General features: G+C 53.2%; 1 protein-coding gene across 1 annotated transcript in view; it reads left to right on the plus strand.

Annotated features, from left to right (window-relative positions):
- The window catches only part of PHLDB1 (pleckstrin homology like domain family B member 1), a 98730-nt gene that overhangs the window by 44875 nt on the left and 35746 nt on the right, over positions 1-18109 (plus strand). Inside the window, exons 5-8 of the mRNA XM_065417073.1 lie at positions 4992-6082; positions 6116-6517; positions 16880-17176; positions 17611-17748. Of these exons, the coding sequence (XP_065273145.1) occupies positions 4992-6082; positions 6116-6517; positions 16880-17176; positions 17611-17748 (1928 nt within the window). The remainder of the gene's footprint in view (positions 1-4991; positions 6083-6115; positions 6518-16879; positions 17177-17610; positions 17749-18109) is intronic.

The raw sequence follows: 18109 nt of genomic DNA on the forward strand, positions 1-18109 counted from the left end.
TTCTTCCCAGTGACAGGTGTGTTGGTGTTTTAAGCATTGGTCGATCACACAAGCTGAAACAAAAGGCTGGTGCTTCCAGATGAGAAGCACAGAGAATTCGGTGTTTGTTTGAGGTATGGAGATCCCTGTGCGTGCGTTGCAATAGAATTTGGAGGCATGTCAGGCGGTTGCTGGTGGTTACCTGAATGGGGCAAGCTGACTGGAACAGAGGGAATTACCAAGGGAAAGTTGGTGTCAGGTTTTCTTGGCCTGCCTGTTGCAAATGGGAAGTGCTGTCTTTCCTGTGTGACCTCTGTCTCCGTTCCCTTTCTTGTACAGTCATTTGCATTGTCTCTTGATCCAGGAATACTTAACTGACTGAAATCGGCTTGCACGTCTCTCCTCCAGGTGATGAGAGTTCGGGGTCAAGACACGTGGGTTCTGTTCCCAGCTCTGTCACTGCCTCACACTGTGACCTTGGGCAAGTCATTTACACAGGTATAGAACAGAGCTAATGATACAAGGGTTGTGAGGCTGCAGGATGTCTGTGAAGTGCTTTGGGATCTTCAGACCAAGTGCACATTGTTATTATAATAATCAATTTACTCCTATGAAATAATTCTGCAGGCAGATGTGGTCAGGAATCTTGTATCTGCGGAAGAGCTGATTTAATGGAAATAAATTAAGCTTTGGTCTGCCTGGAACTGATGAGCAGATTAACCTGCCAATCAATCCCCTCTCTTACAGTAACTGGCCATGAGACCATGGCTTTGCCCATTAATTCAACACTCACTGTGAGCCACTCGTGCTGGGAGTCTGTCTATTCTTCCAGAAAGCCAGACCATAAGTGCCCCTGATTGGGTTATCGCTCTGGCAGTATTATTACTGCTTCTGCATCCTTCCCCTTCATGATTCTTTTCATTTATTAAAGGGAAAAAAACCCAGCCACTCTCAGTCCCGGCTGGGATCTAACCGTGTCTGACAAATGCTGCAGGCCAGAACAGTCTGGTTTCAGCTTGACATTTATGTGGCTTCAAACAAGAGCAATACTTTCTCCATGAAGCCAGCCAGCTGCCTTCTGGCAGCTCAGACAAGTAGTGGGCATTGGCCATCCAGGGGGCCCAGCTAGCTCTGCAAGCAGAAATTGGTGCCCCCCAGGTGAGTGCTGTTACCCCCCTGTGTAGAGACTGGGATGCGGTGGTACTACAAGGGGAAGGGATTAGCTCAAGGTCACACAGTAGGTGAGTGGCAGAGCCAGGAATAGCACCCCGGAGCTCTGGAGTCAGGCATCCTGATCTAACCACTTGACCATGTTGTCTTCACAGCTAGAATGACTGAAGTGGCCATTATTGGCCCTGTAGAAGTCGGGTGGAGACAGGAAGGTTGGTCTGTCCATCATTTGGGTATCAGCAGGCAGTCGAAGGCTTGTGTGTGTAGAAGGGAGGCACCCTAGAAGCTTGTGACCTAGTTGGCTGGTTTTTTTCCCCCTGCTGTGTTTGCTGGTTGCTGCTGGGAGCGTTAGAGCTGGAAAGGTGCCCTGAGGTTGTGGCTTAATTAATTAGTGTTTGCAAAGTGTTTGGAGATGCTCCGAGGAAGGGTGTAGCAGCACAGAGTGATGGTGCTGCTGCTGCTTTTGGAGGTGGCTCTGCCCTTGGAGGGAGCTGCCTCCAGATGTGGCTCACCCCAGCCCCAGAAAACTGTATGGGAAGGGGGAGCTGGTACTCAGGGGGTGCAGAGTCGCTAGGCAGCTTTTGGCCAGCTCACATGTGCAGTGTTTGCCCCAAAAGAGGGAAGACGTCTCAACTCACCTGCTGATGAGGGTCTATCCTGGGGATGAGCGTAAAGGGTTAGTTGAGTGCTATGGCTTCTCGGCGCCTACGTAGCTGTGGGGAGCCCGGGTTCTATGAGGCCAGCATTTGGGACCTTGAGATGCTGTGCCATGGATAGTTCTCGCTTGTCGTATGGGGCCAGTTTAATGGGAGCCAGAAGCTTCAATACACCTTGCAGTTTATTGAGCAAGGAGCTGATAACCCCACACTTGTTTAGCAAAGGAATTGGCCATTTGCCATCTGCTGAGATCCCTAGTGTCCTGAGGCATTGGGGCCAACACAACTTCAGCTTCAGGGGTTGGGGGGGGGGAGAGGGAGTGTTAGTTCAGACCCAAGTGGCAGGAACTGTGGGGGGAGCCACTTTACATTTATCCCCCATGTCCTGAGGCAAGTGTGTGGCCTGGTCTGGTTTATGGCTGACACATGCTCTTCTCCCCCCCCCCCTCCCGCCCCCCCAGCTCAGCCTGCTTGCCCCTATTTAGAGACGTGTTTTATAGTTCAAACTCTAGACCCCGGGCAAAGGTTATGGCAGCAGCTGGCTCCATGCTGGTTAGTTAAATTCTTTCTAAGGGACATTCAATCAAATCATTTAATTCTCTTCCCCTTTCCCCCCTTATTGTCCCTGAAACTCTTTGAATCCCCAAGACAAGCCCCCAGAGGCCCCATCCCCAAATCCCACCCAGGGAGCAGCTGCCACTCCCTCCAGTCTGCCTGGATGTCTGATTTTGTGGGTCTTGCATGTTCTTCCTTCCCCCGTCCCTGATCGCAGCTGGGGAAGGAAAGGGGGTGTTGACTCGGCCTCAGAGAAGCAGGGGATAGTGGCATTTTAGCTGGGAGGGTGAAATTGGAAGTGCTCTGCGCCCTGGCTGCTGCTGTCGGATGCTCTGGAGGAGGCAGCACCTCCTCCCTTCTGGGTGGGAGGCAGATGCTCAGCCACATGACATGTCTAGAGTTGGCTCTCATTTGCTGCAGCTCCCCCCCTCCCTGCACTGCCGGTTCAGTTTTGTCTACAAGACTCCAGAGGAAGAGTCAGGCGGCCCCAGGGACTGATTATTATGTGGACAGGGAAGACACAACAGCCAGTCCCATCTCCGTAGGATGAGGTGAGGTATGTGCAGCTGTTCCCTGCCCAACTCCCAGCATGCGAGTGATACCACAGGCAGAGCCAGGAAGAGGATGCATTAGCATCACAGGGCTTTGCAGTCTGTGTGCTGGAAAGAGCTATCAAATTTCAGTTGCCTGGGCAATAAGGCTAGTGGGACATTCGGATAGTTACTGGAATATAATCCCCGGGCACCTGAGCTCCAAGGAGATGATCGGCATGGGAGATAACAATACTTCATAAGGCCATGGCTTACCCTGAACCCCAGGGGGAGTAGAGCAGGGTTAGGGGGGACAGTTCAGCACAGGGCCAGCCCTGTGTGCTTGAGTTTCATAAATGAAAAGATCCAGTAGAGGTCCCAGGACCTGTTGCTAAAGCAGCTGTTCTGTACAAAGTAGCTCCAGGCAGGAGATGAAAAAGACTCTTGTATCTGACTGAAGCTGCAGGAGGAATTTAAGGAGGTGGACTTCAGCTAGGTATGCATCCGAAGAAGTGGGCTGTAGCCCACGAAAGCTTATGCTCTAATAAATTTGTTAGTCTCTAAGGTGCCACAAGTACTCCTGTTCTTTTTGCGGATACAGACTAACACGGCTGCTACTCTGAAACCATTTAGCTAGGTCAGTTGTTAATATTCCTTTTCTTCCGAGATGTGCCCTGGACTCCTCATGGCCGCAGGGAGTCAGGGCCTCTGCGTGGGTCACATCCAGAAGATGGCACCTGCAGCAACCCTATGCTGTGGCACTGGCTTGGAGAAGAGCACTCAAAGGAGCATGGACATTGCCAAGCTCTCTCTGGGTACGTCTACACTTACCTCCGGGTCCGACGGCAGGCAATCGATGTTCTGGGATCGATCCCGGAAGTGCTCACCGTCGACGCCGGTACTCCAGCTCGGCGAGAGGAGTACGCGGCATCGACGGGGGAGCCTGCCTGCAGCGTCTGGACCCGCGGTAAGTTCGGACTACGTAGCTGAATTTGCGTACCTTAGTCCGAAGTGGGGGGGGTAGTGTGGACCAGGCCTCTGACTGTGTCTTTCTAGTGCTTCCTCTCCTCTCCCAAAGAGGCCAGTCCCAGCTGCTTAAGTGCATGTTTCCCTCTAATGGCCAAGTATGGAATAGCCTGGCTATCAGAAAATGTCTTCTGAAACCCCTATCAGAGGGGTAGCCGTGTTAGTCTGGATCTGTAAAAAGCAACAGAGGGTCCTGTGGCACCTTTAAGACTAACAGATGTATTGGAGCATAAGCTTTCGTGGGTGAATGCCCATTTCGTCGGATGCATGCTTATGCTCCAATACATCTGTTAGTCTTAAAAGTGCCACAGGACTCTCTGTTGCTTTCTGAAACCTAGTCCTCATGCTTAGAAATTGAAGGGTTAATAGCTCTAATGGAGCTGTGGGTGTTCCCCTTTGCATTGCTGGCACCACTTCCGACAGTGCTTAGCATTCCAGCCAGCATGGATATGCATCACACACCTGCAGTGTGGCTTCGGCCTCCTCCAGAATGCAAAGTGCTGGTTCAGAGCAATTAGAACTTCTATGGGGTATTCTGTAATGTGGGAAGTGAGGAGAGAAGGAAGATTGGGAGGTGGAAATCTCTTGTGTGGGCGCCTCCTACTGGCAGCTTCCTGCTGGAATGTTTCCTGTGGGAGAGGACAATGATTTGACACTGGCTCCCTTCCCTTCCCTTCCCCATGTGGCCTCATGGTCGTGGCTGTGGTAGCAGTAAATAGTGGTTCCCTATAGAGGAGAGGTAGGCAGGTCCACAGACCGAGCCCAGATCCATCCACCATTGGTGGCCATTGGTTCCTCCACCGCCAGCCTCTTGGAGAGCAGGCCCTGGGCTGCCGTGGTTCCTCTGGAGTCTCCAGAACTGACTTGCAGCTGGGGTTTTGTGGGACAGTGCTTGGGCCATCCTGCCTTAGAAACGGGAGCAGGAGCTGAATGTTTGTTCCCTAGCGCAGGCTGGTTCTGGCCTGTCTCTGCCCACATGGCCTGGTTGAGTGGAGGGGTTTGGCATGGGCTGGGCTGTGAGGTTAATGGTGCTGTCTCCTTGGCTAACGTGTGCTCCTGTCTCTCCCTCTGGCAGAATCGGAGAGTCTAGTGAATGGCAACCACCAGCTGTCTCTGAATGATGTCCATAAGGGGCAGGGAGTGAGGCCCCGGCCCAGCCACAGCTCCCTGGTCAGCTCCATCGAGAAGGACCTGCAAGACATCATGGACTCTTTGGTGATGGAGGACTCGAGCTGTCCCAGGAAAAAACTCTCTGCCAATGCCCAGTCCCCTGTGTCCTCAGTGGTGAATGGTGGTGGGCACTACTTCTTGTCCCCACCCTTGAGCCCTGGGGCCATGTCTGTGGGCTCCAGCTATGACAACGCATCCCCGCCCTTCTCCCCGCTTTCATCCCCAGCCAGCAGTGGCAGCTGCACTAGTCACTCTCCCAGTAGCCAGGAGCAGGGGCCACCCATCCCCCCAGTGGTGCCAGTGAGATCTTCCAGCTACAACCATGCCATGCAGCCCCCACAGCAGCGGCCACCTCCACCTCCATGTGGGGGCTCCAGCCTGGACCTGAGGAGCAGCACCATAGGCACAAGTGGGACACATCTTGCAGAGAGTCCCAAGATGCAAAGGAGGGCAGTGCATGGCATTCCCCTGAGCCCCAAGCCTGGCCAGAGAGCCCTGCACCCTGAAGGCCCTGGGCTTTCAGCCTTCTCCAGCACCCGGAGAGCTGCTGAGAGCACACAGCTGGGCCATCCTAACCAGTACGTGCCCCTGGTGTCTGTAAGCCCGAGCGACTATGTAGCAGGGAGCCCCCAGGCTCAGCCTACCAACATCCCCAACAGCCCCCGGCTGGCACCCAAATTTCAGTCACCGTCTTCTCAGAGGTTGAAAATTGTGGCTCTTCAAGAGCGTCCACCCAGCCCCTGCAGGGAGGGCAGGGAGCCCCCTGGCATTGACAGGCACCTGGCCTCCAGCCCCTCCCGGCAGGTGTTGGCAAGAGGCTTCCAGCCACTGGAGACTGTGGGTTTCATCCACGTCAATCAGGACAGCCGCTCTCTGCAGCCCCCTGAGAGTCCCAGAATGGGCAGAAGGAGCGTGGAGAGCATGAGGGATTTGCCTCCCCTCAGCCCTTCCCTGTCTCGCCGGGCAGCACCCCTGCCCTCTGCCTTGTCTCCCCAAGCAAGGACCCCCCAAGAGAGTCCCTCACAGCAGACCAAACTGGCCAAGGAGGTTCCTGAGAGCCCTCGCATCCGGCGCAAGGCAGCCAGGCCCCTGGAGAGGCATGAAGACTTCTCCTCCTCGTCCTCCTTGACGGGGAAGAATTTGAGAACCAGGAGCCCCTCACCCATCTTCCAGGCAGAACTTGCCTCCCAGCGTAAGCCCAGCTTTGGCATCACCCTCAGCCCTGCATACAGCCTGGGATCGCTGGTTGTGCCCTCGCCCCGTCAGAGCCCCCGGGCACAGAGGAAGCTGTCAGGAGATCTGCGGCTGCCTGTGAGTACGAGGGAGCGCAAGAACAGCATCACTGAGATCAGTGACAATGAGGATGACCTGCTAGAGTATCACCGACGCCAGCGCGAGGAGCGGCTGCGTGAGCAGGAGATGGAGCGCCTGGTGAGAGGCATGGCATGCCATGGGGACAGGATGGGACGGGGTCTGGTGGGGGGTAGGGCATGGCATGGAAGTGGGGCCTGGTAAGGAGTCGGAGATGGGGCATAGTGGGGGAAGCACTATGGATAGACGCTGAGCTCTAGGGCAAGGGGGAGCACTGGATGTTGAGGGAGAAGTGAGGTCTTCTTTAGTCCATGCTCGTTGATACTGTTGCCTATTCTGAGGAGCACGGGTAATGCCACAGTGGGTAAAGCACTGGATGTTTAGGAATATCCAGTTTATCCAAGCCCCTTGCAGCAGCTGGGAAGAGACTCTTGGTGTTGCTGGAACTGGTTCAGTGATGCTGGCTAGGTTGCTTTGACTTAGACTAAGGCTGATCAGGTCTCAGGGCATCCGTTGGTCCTTGAGAGTGTCAGGAAGGAGCTGCCATCCCACGTGGTACTGTTGGCCAGCTGCATGCTGGGCTGTTTTGCCTCCCCGCTGTGCACCATGGGAGGCAGGACACCAAACTAGCTGGGTACGTGGTCTGAACGGTGCTGGTCAATCCATTCCCTGTGGGATTTGATTCCTGGGCCCTTTCTGCCCTGCTGACTTCAGATTCACATGCTGTATATGACTGGCTGCGTCCTCCCACAGATGGGGCAGCAGTGATAGGAGCTGCCCCGCTCATTAGTCTGCTGAGCAGCTGGGTAAGACTGCCTGTGACCCTTGCCAGCTCCCCTCAGCACAGCATCCTCAGTTGAGGAGTTAATGTGCTGCGTCTCTGACTTGCATTCATCACAGCTGTAAGCTCGGATGCTATTATCTGCTGACTGTATCCTGGTCCCCTCCCGTTTCACATCATGTCTGGCAAGTTCATTGGAGCCCTGGGGGGCTGCTGTCGCCCTTGCTCCCTGTCAGAGCGGTGTTTGCTGAGAGTGAGGCACTGGCTGCAGTGACCCCTTTTCCCTCCCCCTCTGCTCCAGCTGGCATGCTGCTTTATAGGAGCAATAGCACTGCAGTTCCTGCTATAACACCCATTACACATCCATGGCAGGGGACATAATTAGTGCTCAGAGTAAGGCACTTATTGGTGAGCCCCAGGCTTGTAGCTTGATACAGAGCCTGGAAAGCTCTTGCCTTGTGTATGTGACCTACAGGCCCCCTACCCCCTCAAATGCCTTACAGGGATTTGTGAAGGGGAGGCAGGAAGCCAACCACAGTGCCCTCCACAGGCTCAGCCCATCCCTCGGATAGGGGAGAGAGCGGATGGCCGAGGGGCTTGTGGCATTGGCTACTGGGTTGCTTCGGCCTTGCACAGTCTCCAGGATGCAGAGGGTCTGGGATCCTCCTTGCTCTGGAGCAGTTGCCAAGCCCTCCCCTAAGTCTGACTCTGCCCTGTGCTTTCACACACCGCTGTGGGCCTGACCCCGCTGTGCCACATACTGATACGCAGACCACATGGCACTGGAAGGTGTATACATCATTGGAAAGCTCTCTAGTCTCTCCACTCACCTCACTGGCACTATACGTTCTTGCTGTCACAGTGACCTGGGATTTTTTATACCCTCGGTGATGTTTTGAGTCTGACTCTTTCCAAGCCCAGATACCAGGGAGCCCAGGCAGTTGCAATAAGGGCTGGTGTATTCTTTGCATAGGGCCTTGGACTTGTACTGTTTTCAAACCGGTTTCAGAGTAGCAGCCGTGTTAGTCTGTATCTGCAAAAAGAACAGGAGTACTTGTGGCACCTTAGAGACTAACACATTTATTAGAGCATAAGCTTTTGTGGGCTACAGCCCACTTCTTCGGATGCATATAGAATGGAACATATATTGAGGAGATATATATACACATACAGAGAGCATGAACAGGTGGGAGTTGTCTTACCAACTCTGAGAGGCCAATTAAGTAAGAGAAAAAAAACTTTTGAAGTGATAATCAAAATAGCCCAGTACAGACAGTTTGATAAGAAGTGTGAGAATACTTACAAGGGGAGATAGATTCAATGTTTGTAATGGCTCAGCCATTCCCAGTCCTTATTCAATCCTAAATTGATGGTATCTAGTTTGCATATCAATTCCAGCTCAGCAGTCTCTCGTTGGAGTCTGTTTTTGAAGTTTTTCTGTTGTAAAATAGCCACCCGCAGGTCTGTCATTGAATGACCAGACAGGTTAAAGTGTTCTCCCACTGGTTTTTGAGTATTATCACACAGACTATGCTGAGAGACTGTGTCACACACTCTCAAAGAAACTGCGAAACCACCTGATCAGCATCCTATACAGCAAACAGGGAAAGATTAAGAATGAGCTCTCAAAACTGGATACTCTCATAAAAAACCAACCTTCCACACAAACTTCCTCATGGCTAGACTTTACAAAAACTAGACAAGCCATTTACAACACAAACTTTGCCTCTCTACAAAGGAAAAAGGACACTAAACTATCTAAACCGCTACATGCCACAAGGAGCCACAACAGTAGTTCCCTTAACCCACCCAACAATATTGTTAATCTTTCCAGCTATACTCTTAGCCCAGCAGAAGAGTCTGTCCTATCTCGGGGCCTCTCCTTTTGTCCCTCCAGACCCACGAACATGATACAGTTCTGCGGTGACCTAGAATCCTACTTTCGACGTCTCCGACTCAAAGAATATTTCCAACATACCTCTGAACAGCATACTAACCCACAGAATCCCCCCTATCAGCACTACAAAAAAAAGGATTCTGCGTGGACTTCTCCGGACGGTCGAAACAACAGACTGGACTTCTACATAGATTGCTTCCGTCAACGTGCAAAGGCTGAAATTGTGGAAAAGCAACATCACTTGCCCCATAACCTCAGCCATGCTGAACACAACGCCATCTACAGCCTCAGAAACAACTCTGACATCATAATCAAAAAGGCTGACAAAGGAGGTGCTGTCGTCATCATGAATAAATTGGAATATGACCAAGAGGCTGCTAGACAGCTCTCTAACAGCACATTCTACAGGCCATTATCCTCTGATCCCACTGAGGATTACCTAAAGAAACTACACCATCTGCTAAAAAAACTCCCTGACAAAGCACAGGAACAAATCTGTACAGACACATGCCTAGAACCCCGACCAGGGGTATTCTGTTTGCTACCCAAGATCCATAAACCTGGAAATCCTGGACGCCCCATCATCTCAGGCATTGGCACCCTAACATCAGGCTTGTCTGGTTATGTGGACTCTCTCCTCAGGCCCTATGCTACCAGCACTCCCAACTATCTTCGAAACACCACTGACTTCCTGAGGAAACTACAACCCATCGGTGATCTTCCAGAAAACACCATCCTGGCCACTATGGATGTAGAAGCCCTCTACACCAATATTCCACACAAAGATGGACTACAAGCTATCAGGAACAGTATCCCCGATAATGTCACAGCTAACCTGGTGGCTGAACTTTGTCCTCACCCACAACTATTTCACATTTGGGGACAATATATACCTTCAAGTCAGCGGCACTGCTATGGGTACCCGCATGGCCCCACAGTATGCCAACATTTTTATGGCTGACTTAAAACAACGCTTCCTTAGCTCTTGTCCCCTAACGCGCCCCTACTCTACTTGCGCTACATTGATGACATCTTCATCATCTGGACCCATGGAAAAGAAGCCCTTGAGGAATTCCACCATGATTTCAATAATTTCCATCCCACCATCAACCTCAGCCTAGATCAATCCACACAAGCGGTCCATTTCCTGGACACTACTGTGCTAATAAGCAATGGTCACATAAATACCACCCTATACCGGAAACCTACTGACCGCTACACTTACCTACATGCCTCCAGCTTCCATCCAGGACACACCACACGATCCATTGTCTACAGCCAAGCTCTAAGATATAACCGCATTTGCTCCAATCCCTCAGACAGAGACAAGCACCTACAAGATCTCTATCAAGCATTCTTAAAACTACAGTACCCACCTGCTGAAGTGAAAAAACAGATTGACAGAGCCAGACGAGTACCCAGAAGTCACCTCCTACAAGACAGGCCCAACAAAGAAAATAACAGAACACCACTAGCTGTCACCTTCAGCCCCCAACTAAAACCTCTCCAGCGCATCATCAGAGATCTACAACCGATCCTGAAAGATGATCCCTCACTCTCACAGATCTTGGGAGACAGACCTGTCCTCGCTTACAGACAACCCCCCAACCTAAAGCAAATACTCACCAGCAACCACACATCACTGAACAAAAACACTGACCCAGGAACCTATCCTTGTAACAAAGCCCGATGGCAACTCTGTCCACATATCTATTCAAGTGACATCATCATAGGGCCTAATCACATCAGCCATACCATCAGGGGCTCGTTCACCTGCACAGCTACCAATGTGATATATGCCATCATGTGCCAGCAATGCCCCTCTGCCATGTACATTGGCCAAACCGGACAGTCTCTACGCAAAAGAATTAATGGACACAAATCTGACATCAGGAATCATAATACTCAAAAACCAGTGGGAGAACACTTTAACCTGTCTGGTCATTCAATGACAGACCTGCGGGTGGCTATTTTACAACAGAAAAACTTCAAAAACAGACTCCAACGAGAGACTGCTGAGCTGGAATTGATATGCAAACTAGATACAATCAATTTAGGATTGAATAAGGACTGGGAATGGCTGAGCCATTACAAACATTGAATCTATCTCCCCTTGTAAGTATTCTCACACTTCTTATCAAACTGTCTGTACTGGGCTATCTTGATTATCACTTCAAAAGTTTTTTTTCCTCTTACTTAATTGGCCTCTCAGAGTTGGTAAGACAACTCCCACCTGTTCATGCTCTGTGTGTGTGTGTGTATATATATATCTCCTCAATATATGTTCCATTCTATATGCATCCGAAGAAGTGGGCTGTAGCCCACGAAAGCTTATGCTCTAATAAATTTGTTAGTCTCTAAGGTGCCACAAGTACTCTTGTTTTCAAACCTAGACCCTTTCTGCTGTGCATTTTGCTGCAGTTATGAACAGCTGCATACCAATAATGTGCATAGGCCTTTGAGTATCGTGACTCCTTGCTTATCTGGAGAGATTGGGCCTCCCTTCTGAATGCAGATAGCTGGATTATGCAGAAGCCAATGTGCAATTAACCATCATAACAGGACAGGGAACCTAATGGATTCATGTCAGGACAGTGCTGGCAGGTTATGAAGCTAAGTGATCTGCATTTATGTGGGGTGAACTGTCAATCTACAAGGCCTGTGGGTTGTATTATTGAGTCTCCATGTCCAGGGTGCAGTGTGAGCCTACAGGATATTGACTGGCACAGTCTGGCCTGTATGTATAGGACTTTTCTCTAAATGCAGGCCCTCAGGATTTGACCGTATGCTCTCTGGGGGATGCCAGACTGGGACTCCAGCTTCGTGCCAAAGTAGTTAGCTGCCTATGCACTGCAGTGAGACCCTGATTTCCCCTCCCTTCCATGCTAGGGGCCCATTCCAGCCCTAAGGACTCATCCCTGAGAATGGTCCTTCGATCCCCCAGTACCTCATTAGTTGGGAATTGGTCCTGCTTTGAGCAGGGGGTTGGACTAGATGATCTCCTGAGGTCCCTTCCAACCCTGATATTCTATGATTCTATGATTATGCCAGCCCAGGAGAGGCTTATGGCATGCCTCAGCTGCCCATTGGTGCCCCTGCTTTGGGGATAGCAAACACTGAGGCACCGTGCCAGCTGGAGGTTTATAGCGCCCTTGTTAATGTGCTGTCTTTCTCTCTTCAGAGTCTACATTGGGGAGTGCCTGACTCTCACGCCTGTTCTCTCTGACCTGCGAGTTGATGGTCTCTGTAGGGCTGGGGAGTGCATAAACCCTCAGGCAGTGGCTGGAGGAATCAGGTTGTGGGAGGAGGCATAAGGGGTGAGACGGGCACAGCACAGTCAGGATGGGAAGGTTGCTCCTGCATATCCCCCTCCCTCCTAGCAGGAGAGCGAGAGCTTCTGGGCACTTTGTCTGCCCCAGCTATAGGGAGGCACTTTCCACTCTGAGCAAGGCTGGGTTGGGAGCCTGGGATTCCACAGACGGCTGGGTCGAGAGGGAAGAGGGCCAGGTGGGTGCTGGGAATCCATCTTGCTTTGCTGTGGGAACAGGTCAGAGGGCAGCACCCCATTTTCTGAGAATATTCAGATTTAACCCACTCCAAACATGGGGCCTGGCTTCCTAACCCTTCCTAAAACTTCTGTGTCTCTTGGCTCAGCGGGAAGCCGATGTTGTCCTTGCCCCAGGTAGTCTGGTCCCCAGAATGGGAGGGAGGTAGTTATGAAAGCACCTACAGCCCTGTGAATCCACAGCAGCAGAGCGCAGGAATGTCTGGGGCAGTCCAGCGTGGTTGGGGTTCTGCCAGAGCCTGCGCCCAAGGCCAGGCTGTGCTTGGGCCTGCACATCCACCCCCAATATTATTAATCATCTTTGCTACAGTAGTGCCTAAGGACTAAGCAACCATGGGGCCTGCTGAGCTAGGTGCCAGAGCCTGGCAGGCTGCCCTTGCCCCCCTTGTGAATCCTTCTGGTGGCCAGCGCAGTGCAAGGGGGCCATCAGGTGCCTGGTGCAGGCTCCCCAGGCTGAGGCTGTGGAGGGGGCAGCTAGGCACTGTGGGTTCCTGAGGTACCAGTCAGAGGCAGGTGTCTATCCCCCTCTTTTATCCAGGGCCTTTCTGCCTGAGGCCATCCCCTCTGTTCCCCCAACAGGGAGCTGACCTGGCCCACAGGTGGAGCCCACACCCATCCCTCTCTTGAATGTCCTTTGCCCTCTGCAGTGCTTTCCCAGGTCTCCCAGCCTGTCACAGCCTCTCCCAGCCCAGTCAGGTCAGGATCATCAACCACCATTGCACCCATGGGGAGACCGAGGCGCACGGAGGGTGTATGTCTTGATGAACATCATGCAGCGTGTCTGTGTCAGCGGCACAACTGGGAATAGAACCCAGGTGTCCTGATACCACCGGGTGTCCTGACTCTGTCCTGTGTTATAACCACAAGACCATAATTCTCCTCACCCAGACTCAGAGGAGGATGGGGGATCCTTTCTCCCAGGCTGCATCTGGCTGGGGTGGGGGAGGGAGCCCTGTTTACTCAGAACTGACTCAGGTTGGAGCTGCAGTTTGCACTCAGACTGCCTGATTCACCGTCCAGAAATAGCCCTGTGGAGTGTGCGTGGAGAGCCATGCAGCTCTCCAGCCTAGGGCTGGAGTCTGTGTAATTAGTCTATCTCTGACTCCCAGCTGGTCACGTGTCTCCCGCGGGGCAGCGGGTTGGCACCCTGCATGGGGTGGTGCTGAATCCAGGTGGGCGAGAGGGTGAAGGTGAATTGCTTCCCTGCGGGAACATCCGACGGACCATGAAAGTGGGGCTGGATCCCTCTGTGAGTATATGGACCTGGGGGGAGGAGGTTATGTGGGGGTGGGGCTAGCAGGAGCAGCTGTGAGCGGGGTGCTGAATCCCTTTGAGCCACAGGGAGCACTTCTCTTGTGGCTGCTGCAGTTCACCCCCTCGGTCTCTAGCCAGGGTCAGTGCAAGTTGGAAAGGCTGCTGCAAGGCTTTTTGTGCACCATTACCCCTGGTTTTCCTTTGTTCCTCTCCCTTTCATTGCTCTGCCCTGACCTTTGCCCCGTTCTCCTCCCTCGCTCTTCCTGGGCTGGGAATGCACCTGGAGCAGCGTGGGTGCTTGCGCGGCTGTGCTATGCCAAAACTAAACACACTCTGCACTGTGGCCTGTCAGTCATTGTCCCAGGACTGGAATAGCAGGGGGCTGCAGGTTTGGACTGAGGGCGCTGGCAGAGCTGTGGGAGGGAGGTCGTCATTGTCCCTCTGATGCTATGTGTGGTGCCTGCTGCTGTACAATCAGTCCCTGATTTTCATCCCTTTCCGAAGGAAAAAGCTGGCAAGGCCCAGTGTCTGCTATCTGGGCTCTTCAGAGACTTTGTCTCAACTTGCAGAGCTGTTTAACGGTTGGCGGCACCTTTGTGGCATGTGACCCGTATCTCTGTGGGTCCATCAGGCCACTGGCTTCCCAGACCAGTTGAGATTGGCTGTGAGACTGAGCTGGTCGGGGTTGTGAGTATGTGTCTGCATATGTATATGTGCACACACAGCTATTCTTGCTTCCTTAGCAGTCTCCGGCACTGATTCACAGGACAGCACTGGCATCTGCAAAGCAGGTGGTCACTCATGCGCCCAGGCAGGCGATGGGAGCAGCCTGATGGGAAGGAGTAGAGGCCGAAAACCTTTTGGAATAAATTTCTGGGATTGGGATTGTCAGGCCTTGGGAAGTAGTAACAAGGGGTTGCAGGCACCTGGTGGTGGGATGGGCCTGCTTGGGAAAGCACCTCAAGGAGTAGCCCGGTCCCCTGCATACCAGACAAGTGCCGTGTGGCTGGTGGTTCCTTGCAGTGTGAACAGGTACCAGTTAGGGACAGAACATGGATTAGTGGTTACAGCAGGGCACTCAGAACCTGGAGTTCTGGGATCAGATCCTCCATGGACCTGGTATGTGGTCACGTTAACCTGTATGAAACAAATGATTCAAACAAACCCTTCCTCGTCCCTCCCTTTCCTGTACATTGGAGTGAGTAATAGCACTGTACTCTGCCCCAGAGCCAGGAGTGTCAGGGAGCAACATCTGGCAGAGGGCGGGAGCAAGAATGTGCTAGGACTGGTTGTGTTGTGTGCACACTGTGTAACTAATGAGCGAGGGGGCCACTCATTCACCCAGGTAAATCTGGGGAGCTCTGCAGGCTTTTAGATAGACACACGTGTCCTCTCACCTCCCAGGAGTGTGTTAATGAATGAGAACCAAGTCCCTCGGCACCAGGTGGGGATTCGTAGGGCCTTGGAGAGGCCCGGTCCTGCCCCTCATGATCTACAGGGGATTGAACACTTCACTGTGATTAGGAATTGACTGGTCCTGGCAAGTCTCTTTTGTCTCGGTGCTGCTTCTCTTTTGGGGGAGGGGATTGCTTACCTTTTGTAAACAGGGGGTCCCATCTGGGGTGTGATTTGCAGCAGTGTACTAGAGCTTGAGACGCTGCAGGTGACCTTGGACACTGCAGAGAGAGGTGGGAAGGGGATGGGTCCATGCATTCTGCTTCCCGAGGTGACTAGCAATGTAGATAAATCCCTGCTATGAGAGTATGATTTTTGTCCCGAGAACATCCCCTTAATAATACGGCACCGGCTTCTGCTTGGTTTCCTACTCTGGTGGGAAGCAAATGCTGCCAGACTCTGGGGGCTCAGATCCTGGGAGGGAGAGTGCTGTGGAATCAGTGATTCTGGGCTGGAAGCAGACAACAAAAGCCATGGAGGGAGCTGGCAGAAGCAAACCCTTCCTCTGGTTGTTGCAGAAGCAGCTGCCCCAGAAGCAGGTGGGATGCTGTGTCTGGGTTGATTTTCTGGGGGGATTCGAAGAGGATGAGACATTTGTTGGGGTTCCCTTGTTTTCTTTTTCCCCTCCCCAGATGTCCTGGAGCAGCTAGATGAGCTCCATTGAAAGCAGTGGAGGCTGCGCCTATATCCCCTTCGATCCCCACTGCAGGGCAAGGCAGGCTGGCTCCACACCCATCCAGTGGAGAGGAGGACTCTGGGTGCCTGCCTCGGGCTATGGGAAGCTGTGCTGCTGAGCTTTCTCAGTGTCCAAGGCATAAAGCTCAGATTGAGCTTCACCGCTCCAGGTGCCCTTCTGGCCAGCACTGCCTTGATACAAATCCCTGCTCTTGAAACAGCCCCTGGCACCAATAGGCAATTGTCTCCGGTCCCTGGTTCAATTGAAGAAGAGCCTTAGTCTTATTTTGGCTTTAAACCAAACTTAGTTCAGTTTAACTTTAGTTGCTTAGGAATCAGTTTAAACTAAATGGCAGTCGGAGCATCCACACACTGGCCTGCTCCAGTTCAACTAAATGGGCTTAACAAACAATTTAAGCTAAACCAGTGCCACTCTCTCACGTACGCCCAGACCCTGCCCCATGCCCTTGCAGCTGAGCAAAGGGCTGTCTCACTCAACCTGCCTGTTCCTCCCCACAGGGGTCCTCGTCCCATGCAGCATGCTACCCCAAGCTGGTGGGTCAAGACTTGTGATGGGGAGCTGTGTGTTCATCCAGTGGTGGGAAGAACAGGGCCAGTACGCGGGGGATCGAGGGGTGGGGGGTCAGTGTTTTAGTCCAACACAAGTATCACTTCAGGGAGTTTGATGTCATAGGGTGATGCAGGGATGGAGTGCAAGAGGGGAAAGCCCCGGACAGTGGGGCCTGGGTTCACATGCCTCCCAGTTCCTGCTAGCTTGGCCCCCCCCATATCTGTGTGAGGACCCATCCCAGCAGGCAGCCCACCCACACCTTCCTCCCTGTAACCCCTGCCCAGGAGCGCCAGCGCCTGGAGACCATCCTGAACCTGTGTGCGGAATACACCAGAACTGATGGCACCACAGACACAGGCAACTCGCACCAGCACTTCCCGAGTGACGGAGATGCCACCATCAACATCCTGACAGCCAGGCGGCACTCCAAGGGCTCAGCCAGCCTGGCTGCCTTGGGCCTTGGCAAGGCCATAGAGGAGACTGGAGAGGCCACAGGGCCCCAGCAGAGGGAGAGCCTGGAGAAATCAGATGAGGAGAATCTGAAGGAGGAATGTAGCAGCACAGAGAGCACGCACCACGAGGTGAGGGGAGGCAGGGCCCAGTGCGTGGAGAGAACCCACCAGGAGGGATGGGGGGTCAGGGCCTGCCCAGCATGGAGAGCACCCACCAGGAGGTGGGGGGGACCCTGCACGGCGCAGAGCACGTACCACAATGTGCGTGTGGGCGGGGCCCACAGCACAAGAGAGCACCTGCCCTGAGGTGGAGGGGGTGGAGTGGTTTTTTCGGGGGGGAGGAGGGGGACATGTCCTGCAGGGGACCCTGCTGCAGGGGACTCAGACGTGCTTATGACCCGAGCTGGGCATGGGCAGTGATGGGTTTCTGGGTGTGTCAGAGGAGGGAGTGGCTGTGAGCTCTGGGGCAGGGCTCTCTTTTTGCTGAAGTGATGTGCGCACTCCCTACTCTGTGAATAGCAAATAAGCAGTCCCCCAGTGACATCACCATTTCTCCCAAGCAGCACGAGGACTCGACAGGCTCCAAGACCAAGGAGGCTGCCCTGCTGGAGGAGGAATGGGTGCGGGTGCTGGGCCACGTGGATGAGCTCAAGAGCCATGTCAAGGAGCTGGAGCAGCAGCTGCAGGAGTCGTCTCATGAGGTGGGGGGGGGGAACCCTTTCTACTGCTCCTGGTGTGGGGGAAGGGTGCAGGACACCCACTGGGGCCAAGGTGGAGCCCTGCACTGGACAGGGGTGAAGGGCCCTGGCTGCGGGTTCAGAGTGGAACAGTGCTGGGGTAAGTGCATCCGGCATCCCCGGCCCCACTTCTCTGGAGGTCTGTGGGACTCTGCCCTTAGAGAGCTTTGGCCGGGCTCCACTCCCCTTAGACAGGGGAAGGACCCAGACCAGAGCCTTAAATCTGACCCCTTTAAAGTTTTGTTTGTTTTGGGGGAGAAAGAATGGAGGGTCAGAACTAACCCTGACAGGTTGGGTCTGGCTCTGACTTGAGGCTTCATGGGGC

This window comes from Emys orbicularis, chromosome 15, assembly GCF_028017835.1.
Source record: "Emys orbicularis isolate rEmyOrb1 chromosome 15, rEmyOrb1.hap1, whole genome shotgun sequence".
Lineage (NCBI taxonomy): Eukaryota > Metazoa > Chordata > Testudines > Emydidae > Emys > Emys orbicularis.